Below are 13,275 nucleotides of genomic sequence, written 5' to 3' on the forward strand. Positions count from 1 at the left end.
TGGCACTTGGAGCCATGGTTTAGTTGGCATGATGTGTTGGGTAGTAGGTAATAGGTTGGACTTAATGATCTCTGAGGTCTTTTCCAACCTGGTTGATTCTACAATTCTGTCTGTAACTGTTTCACTGCATACTGTGGTAGGTGAATGAATCCATGAATCCATTCTGCCCTGCCAGGGGGGTTGGACAAAATGATCTTTTGAGATCCCTTCCAACCCTTAACATTCTGTGGTGCTGCCTATGAAAAACTCTGTGGTTTTCTTTCCAAGGATCAGAACAACTGAGCAATATCATAAACTATAACACTGTATAAAAATGATCAGCTACTTCATATTTATATTAATGTGCCTCTTATGCTATGCATTTCCTTGTCTTTACTTTTTTAAATTTTCATCAGAGAAAATTAGAAATAGTATCAAGAAAGAACTGAACCCCCCCATTCAGAGCTAATTGTCTTGTAGAACACTTAATGAGTTGTTATTCATTATGATGGTGAGTACAGGGAAGGCAGATGGCATGATAATTTTATTGATTCTGTGATCCTGCTGTAGCTTGCTGATTAAGTAGGATTGAATGCCACAGTTAGTGTGGCCAGAATTACATGAAATTCTGTTTTGACTCAAGGATATCAGAGAGCAACTTTCAGATAGCACTGTGGGAAACACCTGCTGAACATGGAATTGTGCTACCTTCAGTCATATTTAGAGCAACAGAATATACATGCAGTCTTCCAAGATGTATATTCAACAACCTCCACTGTAAAATGATTTCCACTGAGGTTGCTCTGTTAATTACTATATTACATTTCATTCTAGATTTTAGTTTCCAAGTCCTATTTCTAACCTCTGTGTTAGATTCACCTCACAGAGATGACTAGCATGTCAGGATGTTAGATGTGCTCTCCTGTTCAATTGAGAGACACTCTTCTACACACACCTTCAGAGAACATTCAGCTCACTGTCTTCACAGGGAAGCAGCTTTGCTGGGTGCTCCAGCACTTGTACATGTTTGGTCGATAGGGAAACTTTGCTAGGTGAAAGTAACATAGCTAGTAAATAACTCACAAATTACACTGTACTTTAACACATTTACTGGCCTTCTCCAAGAACACTGCAAGTGTCAGGGGTTTATAAACTTAATAGTACAATATCTCAACATCTCAAAGTGTGGGATTTAGTACCATTAATAATAATGATGACATGATTACAGTTCTTTTAACAGAATTTATCACACTACCAAGATATTCTTTCTGTATTGCCCAATATATCACCAGAGCTGTGTGAAGACCTTGAAGGAGTTATTCTTGATCTTTCCACTGCTGGTAATTCATTGGCACCTTTTTTTCCCTGCATTAAGTAATTTATATAAGCTTCTTTTTCTTTTTTTTTTTTTTTTCCCCCAGCTTGTTTTATTCATCAACCTTTGAGATGTATAATTTACTTCTTTCTAGAAATCTGGTTGCAGCTGCTCTCCTTATTAGATCTCCTTTGATATTGAGAAGAGTTTAGGCTATTTAAAGCATGGGGTCAGATGCTACAGCAATAATAGATGATCCCTAGCTTCTCTAGCTCTGCTGTGTCATAAAACCTGTAAGACATGTATGTGCATTGTGTATTATAATCCCCCTGCAGCTGCCTGAAGAAGTGATTTTTCTGACTGTGCACAGACATTGATGCATGCATATTGATACACACAAGAATTGTACAGAGAATTGCTATTTATTTTTGTGAACCTGGGAATTTTTTTCTGATTACTAAAGCACAATGCAGCCAATGAGACAACTAGAGAATGGATAAACCACATGTTCTATTGGTCAGTCCAAAATTGACATGTTTAGGTTTTGTCCCTGCTAAACTTCCTGTTTTCCCTTCATCATTCTAGTTTATAATTTGGTTACTATTTCTTTATTAACCCAAGGACAATTTCATTTAAAACCAGTTGTTACTCTAGAGAAGTATAACTGAAGTGTTAGGATCATCTTCAAAGCTTACAGATACAAGAAATTCTGATGCCTACTATGCTACACCTAACCTAAACTGCTACACTAACATTTACTGACTTGCCAGAGTTTTAGGATGGCTGGTGAGAGGCCATGGCACTTGGTGTTGGGTGACAATTTGGACTTAATGGTCTTTGCCAACCTTGTTAATTCTATGATTCTAATAGAGCAAATTATTCCTTCATTGAAAAATTCCCCTTTAAAACATGAATCATAATTACTAGTGTTTCTCTTTGGCAATACATTCATTTTCCTTAATATTTCACCTGAAACTACATGATTGATCTGTATAAGAACGATCTTAAACCACATGTTAATTTTAAGCAGTTTGATTGTGTCAACCTAACAGTTATTTGTGTGTTTGCAGGATTAGGAATCAGAATTAACAATACTATTGGAAATCTTCAGAGTTCTCAGTATTTTCTGCCGGAAGCAGAGAGCACTGAGATCTCCACTTTGGTGGGACGTTTGGTCCCTCCTAGAGGAGTTTTTGCCTAGACTAGTTTGTGTCCAAAGCCCACCATCTGTAGTTTCAACTTCTCTCCCCGCTGCTGATAAAGGTGAAATGTAGAACATATGCTGCAGGAAGAGTAACCTTTATATTGGTTTTTTGGACTTTTTAAATAGTCAAAGACATTTTTCAACAAAATATTTGCTAATGTGAACCTTGAAAACAACTCATGTTTGACCAAACTCAGGTCTTAATAACAGAAATACAACCCTAATAATTCCAGTAGACCACAGACTAACAATTTGTGGAAAGAATTAACTTTCCTGGGTTTGGGAGAAAATATAATGCAGACCAGTAGAATAGAATAGAATAGAATAGAATAGAATAGAATAGAATAGAATAGAATAGAATAGAATAGAATAGAATAGAATAGAATAGAATAGAATAGAATAGAATAGAATAGAATAGAATAGACCAGACCAGACTGGAAAATAACTTTGAGATCATCGAGTCCAACCTATCACCCAACACCACCTAATCAACTAAACCATGGCACCAAGTGCTTCATCCAGTCTCCTCCTCCAGTGATGGTGACTCCACCACCTTCCTGGGCCATTCCAATGGCCAATCACACTTTCTGTGAAGAATTTCTTCCTAACATCCAGCCTAAAGCTCCCCTAGCACAGCTTGAGACTGTGTCCTCTAGCATTTACATTACATTAGTACAAGCTTTTACTTCCTGTATTTCAAACTTATACATCTAAGCTAGGAAAGACATGATCTTTTCATTGGGAACTGATAACCAGTATAATTTAAACAAATATGTTTGACACATTGTCAATTTATCCTAGAATGATCACAACAAAGTTGAAAATGGTTATATGCAAATAATAGAAGATCCCAAAATTGCTTGGCAAGACATAATTACTGAACACACCACTTCCATCCACCTAAATATCATTGTTTTAACCTAGCTTAGGTCATAAGGGAAACCAACTGCACAGCAAACATATGTCCACTGCACAAAGCTTCCACATCATTTCAAATAGCTTGGCACAGTTCACAGCATCTGCTCATAGGAAAGAAGCAGCAGGTAGTGCTGCAGGACAGGAATGAAGTGAATTAGTAGAGCTACAGGTATGCCAAGAAGCTTGCATAATAGCTTCTGCCTTGACTATGCATGATTACATACAGTGAAAGAGGTCCATGGGTACCAAAATTCATTAGACACACAAAACACTCCTCAATTACAGCAATATAATCTAATGGTTGAATCAGCAGGTTGCACACCTCTACCGTTTCTACTTGCTTTTGACCCTGAACAAAGTGAAAGCTGTGGGACTAATAATTTAGAAATGGCTGACAAAGACCACAACAGCTAGAGGAACAGCATATGAAATACAAGCCTGCAAAGCTGATGGAAGGCATGGACAGCCGGCTGAACATGAGCCAGCAGTGTGCCCAGGTGGCCAAGAAGGCCAATGGCATCCTGGCCTGCATCAGAAATAGTGTGGCCAGCAGGAGCAGGGAGGTTATTCTGCCCCTGTACTCAGCACTGGTTAGGCCAAAACTTGAGTACTGTGTCCAGTTCTGGGCTCCTCAATTTAAGAAGGACATTGAGACACTTGAACATGTTCAGAGAAGGGCAACAAGGCTGGGGAGAGGTTTTGAGCACAAGCCCTGTGAAGAGAGACTGAGGGAGCTGGAGTTGTTTAGCCTGGAGAAGAGGAGGCTCAGGGGAGACCTCATTGCTGTTTACAACTACCTGAAGGGAGGTTGTAGCCAGGTGGGGGTTGGTCTCTTCTCCCAGGCAACCAGCACCAGAACAAGGGGACACAGTCTCAAGCTGCACCAAGGGAAATTTAGGCTGGAGGTGAGGAGAAAGTTCTTCCCAGAAAGGGAGACTGGCCATTGGGATGTGCTGCCCAGGGAGGTGGTGGAGTCACTGTACCTGAAGGTATTCAAAAAGGATTGGACGTGGCACTTGGAGCCATGGTTTAATTGTCATGAGGTGTTAGGTATTAGGTAATCGGTTGGACTTGATGATCTCTCAGGTCTTTTCCTACCTGGCTGATTCTATGACACAGCAGAACAAGTAGACATATCCCATGTAAAAAAGGTGCATTCTTTCCTAGACTGAGAAACATACAGAATGACACATCTGCTGTGTGTCAAACACCACTCACCACTCTTGAAAAAGCCCATTTTCCTTCATGTTTTGCACACAGCAAAGAACAGCAATTACTTAAAAAACAACACCAACAAACCCTTCTGTATATAATAAACAGAAGCTGATTATGAAATAACTAGATAAATAACATTTTTACTGCCAGGATCCACACCACAGGTAAATTTGAAAACTACAGGGGAAAAAAAAGAGGAAGATATAATTTCAACAATTACTTTTAATTTCCTTTCAGAATGCTTTTCCTCATTGTATGACTATAAACACCTTTGTTTCTTTTTTTTTCCATTTCCTTAAAACACAAAAAAGGGAATACACTAAGCATCCTTCCTCCTTCACTGCTCTCTTCAGGGCACTTACATTTATATGCTTCTTCCAGGAAATGTTTTTGACAAAGCATCAGTAACACTTTTATTTTCATAGCACTTCCAGAAATTATATTCCAAGCCATAAACAGCATTTTAACAACTAAGTCTTTATCTTGGAACTCAAGAGGAAAAAAAATATATATAACCCTCCCCCCACCTCCTCTCCCCCCAAAAAATTAAATAATAAAAATGAACTAAACCCACCAAATAAATAACAGATAGTCATCAAGCCAAAAGAAGAAAGAACACTCAGCTGAGTTTATTTCCAACATAAGTCAACTGAGTTTGCCCCCATCATCATTACTCAATACTTTTTAATCTCTTAAATGGATTTTTGAAGGTTAAAAGGATATCTTTTTGGCTCTTAATGATAAAAGTTAGCCTTAAAGCATATTTTCTGGGTTTTAGGAGCATTTTGGGCACATACCACACAGCCTACTATTCATTAAAAAGGTGTTCTTCCTGGCAACAACTCCAGTGAATTCTGAAGTAGCAAACTGATGAACTGTGATGTGACATGTTACTATCTTGACTTCGTTGTCATGACTGTTTTGTACCACATGACTGCAACCAATTAGTTAAAGGATTTTTAAAGCTTATTTGGGTAACTCCTGCTTAGGAATAATTTTATGAGAATGCCTGTAATGGCTTTTAACAATGATCTAGTATAGATCAGATAAAGCAAATTACTGTAAGTGCCTCGAAATAGTGCAAATGTTGCTCTAAAATGAGGTAGGATCATTTCCAAAGTGAACACCTTCCTAATGAAGCAGATATGTTCATTCACACAATCATAAATTCCACCCAATAGGCATTCTGGAAAAGCCAACATTTCACTCAGATCCTGGGCAGCACAGCACTGAGGTTCATGGAGCAAAGGAACTTAGCTGAAAGTTAACAAGTACAATGACTCTCAACTTGAATTGGCATTTCCTACATAGCCTCATTTACAGCAACTTGAACTGAAATTCTGCAAGTGTTTACAACTAAAATTTCTTTGCACTAAAAGACAATGCTGAAGAATAACACACATGCATTGTTTAAGGAAACACAAGTAAGACGTGCCACTGTACACCAGCCTAGTTTGATCATTGAGCTTTTGATTTGGGATACCACTTCAAATCCCTGTGGTGGGTTGAAATTCCCCCCGCCCCCAACATTAACTTTGACAGACCAGCTGTGGTGGGTTGAGAGAGAAGGCCTAGCTTTCTCTCCCCCACAAAGAGGAAAAAAAAACCACAGCTAGCCCAGAGTGTCCCAGCACTGTCCCTTTCTTAAAGGCACAGCCTCAAACGGTCACACCAGCTCAGTTAGAAGCAAATGAAAGCTGTATTTACAAGCAGGATTACAATCTGGTTTCCTTTTTACACCCAATAGTTATTGATTTACATTTTACTACTTTTCTGCTCAAGATCTGTGAAAGAAATTTTAAAGGCATAGCCTAAAACTACCACAATCCCCAAAACAAATTCCTCATTAAACATTGGCCCTAAACTTACCAGCTTGACTTAGCAGCCCCTTGTGTCCATTCTGTGCTATTCTTTTGGATTCACATGGGTGCATTTATCCAAGTAGACTGCATTGCACAATGCTCACCAACACAAGGCTTACCTGACTGACCAGGGGGTGGGACTCCTGATGATCCTCTGGGTAGACATAAAAATACTGTGAGGACTGCTGCTCTGTTTCCTAAACATGGCTCAATGGCAATTGGTTTAGGAGCACCCTGAAAGAAAAAAAAACACAACATACCTATGTAATATTTGAGGTTGGCATTTTTGTTTCATTTGTACATCTTTAATTTGTTTTAGGTTCACAGTAGGAAGATATTTTCCCCAAATAGTTCTTTGCATTTCAACAGATTGTCTTACCCATATTAACTGACTTGAAAATGGACTGTAACAGCCCACACTGAAAATCTAACCAAAAAGAAAAAGTGAAACCATCATAAAGACAACAAAATTATACTTAATTTTATACCTCAGTAGATGTAGCAATATCAACTTCTTAAAGTTTAGAAAATGGCAAAAACTTTCGGTATACACACTGCTGTCTTAAAGTACTAGAATTTCCTCTATTCTAAGAAGTATTCATGTGAAAGAACTGTGCTACAATAGCACCCATGACCTGGCCTTCCTAATGCCAAAACCATAAAGTAAGAGCAAATCTGTATTATATAGACATACATGAAGAGAGGCATAGAACCACAGAATTGTTAGCATTGGAAGGGACCTCAAGGATCATCCAGTTCCAACTCCCCTGCCATGGCCAGAGACCCCTCACACTACATCAGGTTGCTCAGAGCCATATCCAGAGTGGCCTTAAAAAACTCCAGGGATGGGGCTTCTATCACCTCCTTGGACAATCTGCTCCAGTGTCTCACCACCCTGATGGGGAAGAACTTCTTCAGTCCCTCTTGAATTTCCCAAACCAGCAAGTGTGCCTTCTCTGTTTATCCTGGTAAGCAAATGATTTCGTTGAGGCAGGGCATTCCTGACTTTTTATTGCTTATGCGGAAAATGGGTGCAGTATTATTATATTGACATAAACTGTTCAAAAGCATTGCCTGTATGATTATCATCTCACTTTGTCTTACATGGAGTCACCACCACTGGAGATGTTTAGGAAGAGACTGGATGGGGCACTTGGTGCCATGGTTTAGTTGATTAGAAAGTGCTGGGTGATAGGTTGGACTCGATTATCTCAAAGGTCTCTTCTGGTCTGGTCTGGTCTGGTCTGGTCTGGTCTATTCTATTCTATTCCATTCTATTCTATTCTGGCATGACAATGGTGGTTTTGTTGCTGGGACCTATGTCCCATTACCAAGCATTTCTCAATAGCTATGGTGATAGTTTAATTTGAAGTTAGCATTCAAGTAAATGCCATATTATTCTCAAGATTAAGGACATTAGGAGCTGGAAGAAAGCAAAGCAGTCTACAAAACCATAGAACAGCAAGTTTCTGAAATGGCAGTTTACAGTATTTCCACATTTGCATGTTTTGTGCTCACTAAGAGATAGGCATTTCACTTTGGAGAGCTTAAACATTTCGCCAAGCATTAAAGGTATTTCTGGAAACTTTAGGTCAAAATCAGAATAAACATTTCTTTGTTGCTGTTTGCAAAGTTTTAGGATGTCTGTCATGTTGCAAGACAAAACCAGAAGTTTGATGTCTTGATTCAAAATTCAAAGCCACAAAACTTTCTACTCACATATAAAATTCAATGTATATATAAATGTCAACTGATTCAAGCAGACTACGAAAAATTACACTTTAGTCAAGTTAAATACACTGCAAAGTACCAGATATAAAGAAAACAAAGACACTTTCATCATGTAAAGCAATTATCATTTGCTGTTTTTCTACCTCCAAGTAAGCAACATTTACTACTGCTCGGTGAAGATAAGGAGACAGAGAATACAGCAATAAATTGAACAATAGATAAATACACTTCCTTCTTTTTCTTTTTTTTTTTTTTTACTGCATGGTCATATTTGAAAGGCATCTCTGTGGCTTCATTTGAGGTGATAGCACTAAAAATAACTTAGGCAAGGAATGGCATCTAATTTAACATTGCCAGGACATAATGAATGACAACTTCTATTCACTAAAACCTCGCCAAATGATGAAACAGAAAAATAACGCCCCCACGAAGCTTTAGCTAAAAATAACAACCTAAACCCAAAAATAAAACCTAACACACACACAAGCACAAATAAATAAATAAAAGAAATATTTTCTAATCCAAGAGTACAGGATTTGTAGCCTTTAATAATTTTTTTTTGGTAATACACTGGCTCAACATGTGCCAAAGGATCAGACAAAGAGAGCAGATTCTGAACTTGTACAAGCTGGTGTATAATTGTTAAATTCCCTAGATCTATTATCAGCAAGACATTTAGACAGGCATTGCTGGATAATATGATTCTACACTAGAAGCAATGCAGAAAAAGTGGAAAAAAGATTAAGAGCCTTGCTAATATCGGTAGCATTGGTTGCACAGGCACAAAAGCAGTGCATGTGCATGACTGAGGGGAAAAAAATGGTGTGGGGAAGTTTTAGTGCTAAGGGTTCTTTGACTTACCTAGGTTGAAGGGCAATGTGAAATGAAATAAAAAATAACAGTAATTCTTCTGATCATAGCATTTAATATAGAAAAGGGTCTTGATGGGGTCATTCAGATTAGCAGCAAGTCTGTGCCCTGGGCTGTTTAAATCTAATCAGACAAGTGTAGTCATAGAATAATGTAACACAGCACTGACAGCAGTCTGCTGTAAACCTCTCTGTTGATTTCTCCCACCATTCATTGCTATATGTTGCACTTTCAGCTGCCAAAATCCATGGTTTCCCAACTGTGACATACTTGTATCACACCTCCCCTTGGACCCCTTCACTACAGCACTTCTGCCTATTTCTCTTCCCCACCCAGGTATGTGTGAGGTCCTTGTAGCAGGAGATGTAAATGGAGCAGACCAGGTGCTCTTCATGGCCATGCATACTGTCTTAAGCTGGTGACATGGTTTATTTAGAATAGAATAGAATTAATCAGGTTGGAAGAGACCTTTGAGATCATCGAGTCCAACCTATCACCCATCTAATCAACTAAACCATGGCACCAAGCACCCCATCAAGTCTCCTCCTAAACACCTCCAGTGACGGTGACTCCATCACCTCCTCGGGCAGCACATTCCAATGGCCAATCATTCTCTCTATGAAGAATTTCTTCCTAACATCCAGCCTAAACCTCCCTTGATGCAGCTTGAGACTGTGTCCTCTTCTTCTGGTTCTGGTTGCATGGGAGAAGAGACCAACCCTCACCTGTCTACAACCTCCCTTCAGGTAGTTGTAGAGAGCAATAAGGTCTCCCCTGAGCCTCCCCTTCTCCAGGCTAAACCCCACCAGCTCCCTCAGGCTCTCCTCACAGGGCTGTGCTCCAGACCCCTCAACAGCTTTGTTGCCCTTCTCTGGACACGTTCCAGTAACTCAACATCTTTCCTAAACTGAGGGGCCCAGAACTGGACACAGGACTCAAGGTGTGGCCTAACCAGTGCTGAGTACAGGGGCACAATGACCTCCCTGTTCCTGCTGGCCACACTGTTCTTGATGCAGGCCAGGATGCCATTGGCCTTCTTGGCAACCTGGGCACACAGCTGGCTCATGTTCAGCCTTCTATCGACCAGTACCCCGAGGTCACTTTCTGCCTGGCTGCTCTCCAGCCACTCTGATCCCTGCCTATAGCACTGCATGGGGTTGTTGTGGCCAATGTGTAGAACCTGGCACTTGGATGTGTTAAATCTCATGCTGTTGGTTAGTCAGTGCCACTCAGGCATTCACTCATATTTCCACATGGGACATCGCTATATTCTAGGATAACAGCACCTGAATCCTTACACAACATTTATGATTAAAATAATTGGTATTGCTAATGCAAGCAAAAGAACATTTAAGTAATTTTTCCTGGCTTGTCACAATGGCAAATCAAACACCACCATTCCTTTCTATTTGAGAAGGCAAACAAAATGAAATCTTCATTTTGAAATATAATTCAGAATATAGTTTATGTAGACACAACTGAAAGGAACAAATTTACCTTCCTGCCTTAATTTGGTGAATAATTACTTTAGTATAAAGCAAAAGACGATGTTTTCTACTGCTGTGTATTACAAAACCTTTCACTAATAGGCCCCATCCTTTTCTGCTTGAAATTTATACTAATGCTTTTCAAAACACAATTGGAAGAAATTACTTCTGAAAATACTTTTGAGAGAATTTAATCCAAAAAAATCAAAGAGTAGGATTTTTATTATTATTATTATTTGTGCTTATTTGTTCTTCACAGGATGTTATGACTGAAAAAGCAGATATCTTATCTTACTTCACATCATTCAGATTCACCAGCAAAAAAAAAAACCCAGAGAAGGACAGAGTAAGTGATAATAATTTAGATACCCTACGGTTTGTCAGTTGTTAAAGATAAATACATAACCATGAATCAAAGTTATTTCACAGTGACATAACATGTTCTCTAAAAATGTGCCATTTATCATGCGTTTTCCACGGGTTTTTTGGATGAGATAAGGCACATGTTTGTTTGCCCAAAGCACTTAGCCACCATGATTTACTTGCTAGAATTATCTTTCCCCCCCACACCCCTGTACAGAAAATGACTTACATTCTTGCCAAAAAGCACCAATGACAATCACAGAGTTAATAAAACTTTATCAGTGGAAGACAGAATAAACAGATACTTCTTTATTTAACATCCTTTTACTCTTACACCCTCTTTCTTACACAAACATTATGACAGAAAGAGGCATGCCAGTGGGGAAGGTGAAAAAGAAAGAGGAAGAAAACCACAAAAGAGTAAAAGGGTGAAATATCATGTATCACTGTTAAGAGCAAGAAGAGTAAATCAATGGAATGCAGAAAGAAGGAACAAGTGGAGAAAGTAAGGAACAAAAGAGAAAACAAAAGAGAAGATCAAAAAGAATAATAATTCATAGAACTGTCAGGGTTGAAAGGGACCTTGAGGATCATCTGCCATGGCCAGGGACACTTCACACTAGGTCAGTTGCTCAGAGTCACATCCAACCTGGCCTAAAAACCCTCCAGGGATGAGGCTTCTACCACCTGTTCCAGTGTCTCACCACCCTCATGGGGAAGAACTTCGTCCTAACATCCAATCTGAATCTAACCGTTTCTGGTTTTTATTTCAGAATAGAATAGAATAAACCAAACCAGGTTGGAAGAGAGCTTCAAGATCATCACGTCCAACCCATCAACCAATCCAACCCACCCAAACAGCTAACCCATGGCACCAAGTACCCCATCAAGTCTCCTCCTGAACACCTCCAATGACGGCGACTCCACCACCTCCCTGGGCAGCCCATTCCAATGGGCAATCACTCTTTCTGTATGTTTTGTTCCATTCTTCCTGGTCCTATCATTACCTGACACCCTAAAAAGTTTTACTGCTACTGCAACCACAACTTAAATGTGTAGTTATATATTTACCCACAGAAAACAAGGATTAGAAGTCATCCTCTATTTTTATCAGAGAAAACATTCCCCACACTCTAGATTCTTTTCTGAAAGACCTAGCCAAAGTCCAGCTGCCTGGGTGAGTTTGTGAGAAAAGATCCTAACTTTGGGAAGATTCTTTGCTTACTCTTGATCTGTTTCTAGATGAAATAAACAGTATTTAGGTTTTATTTATTTTTCTTATACAAAGGACAGAGGACAACACTACCATTACTAGAGTAAAAAAATATGCCAGTGTGCACCACATTCATAGCTGTAATAAAAATACTTCTAAGTAACGTAGCACAACTAATTTATAATGACAAGAAAGTAACAAGATTATAATTTCTTATTTAAACATTGGGGAAAAAAAGAAAAAAAAAAAAAAGCCAGGAAATCTTGTATTCTATTATTTGGCTGTTTAAGCTTTAAGAGTCCAGACTAAGAGAGAGTTGTTAGCCATTGGAATGGGCTGCCCAGGCAGGTGGTGGAGTCACCGTCCCTGGAGGTTTTCAAGAGGGGATTGGACGTGGCACTTGGTGCCATGGTTTAGTAGTCATGAGGTCTTGGGTGACAGGTTGGACTTGATGATCTCTGAGGTCTTTTCCAACCTTATTGATTCTATGATAAGCTCTTTGAGGTCTCTTCCAACCTTATTGATTCTATGATAAGGTAGAAAGTGTATTCTGTTGCTCTTGATGGGCAGGACATGCAACAGAACCAGCAGTGTGAGATGAGAAGAGGAGAACACAAAGATGACTAAGGGATGTTCATGGATCTGCACAGATCTTTTTGAGGGAAATGCACTGAAACTTCAGCATCCATTCACATCTACCAATGAAAACACTGAATACTGTGAACATGGGAAGATGAAAAGTGTAAAGTGTTTTGGGTCTGTCGGTTCCAAGGAGTGATGTCTCAAGGAAGCGCTATAAAACTTTGGATTTTCAGTACTATAGATATTTTCTGTTCAGAATTCTAAGTTAGGTGCATCCAATTTTTAAGAGTGCATTATCATAGCACAAGACAAATAGATCACGTAAGACTAAGTGGCTCCAAACTCATGCCAAAAAAGCAATTAGAAAATTGAATCAAGGAATTAAGGATTAATGTGAGCACGGTACACCTGTCAGCAGTAATAAGTATTTTGACAAGAACAGAATAAAGTTTGACAGTGTGCACAAATACAGATCTGATATATAAATCAGGAATTAAAATGCAAACAAATGTGCATTAATCACTGTAATGTTTCCT

The 13,275-nt window shown here is 39.1% G+C and overlaps 1 protein-coding gene across 1 annotated transcript in view; it reads right to left on the bottom strand.

The window, feature by feature from the left end:
* The window catches only part of ATRNL1 (attractin like 1), a 618,199-nt gene that overhangs the window by 59,987 nt on the left and 544,937 nt on the right, over window positions 1-13,275 (bottom strand). The window contains exon 28 of the mRNA XM_068139299.1: window positions 6,613-6,727. Within this exon, the coding sequence (XP_067995400.1) occupies window positions 6,613-6,727 (115 nt within the window). The remainder of the gene's footprint in view (window positions 1-6,612; window positions 6,728-13,275) is intronic.

This window comes from Melanerpes formicivorus, unplaced genomic scaffold, assembly GCF_026170545.1.
Source record: "Melanerpes formicivorus ecotype bairdi unplaced genomic scaffold, bMelFor1.0.p_v2 SCAF_6, whole genome shotgun sequence".
Taxonomy (NCBI): Eukaryota; Metazoa; Chordata; class Aves; order Piciformes; family Picidae; genus Melanerpes; species Melanerpes formicivorus.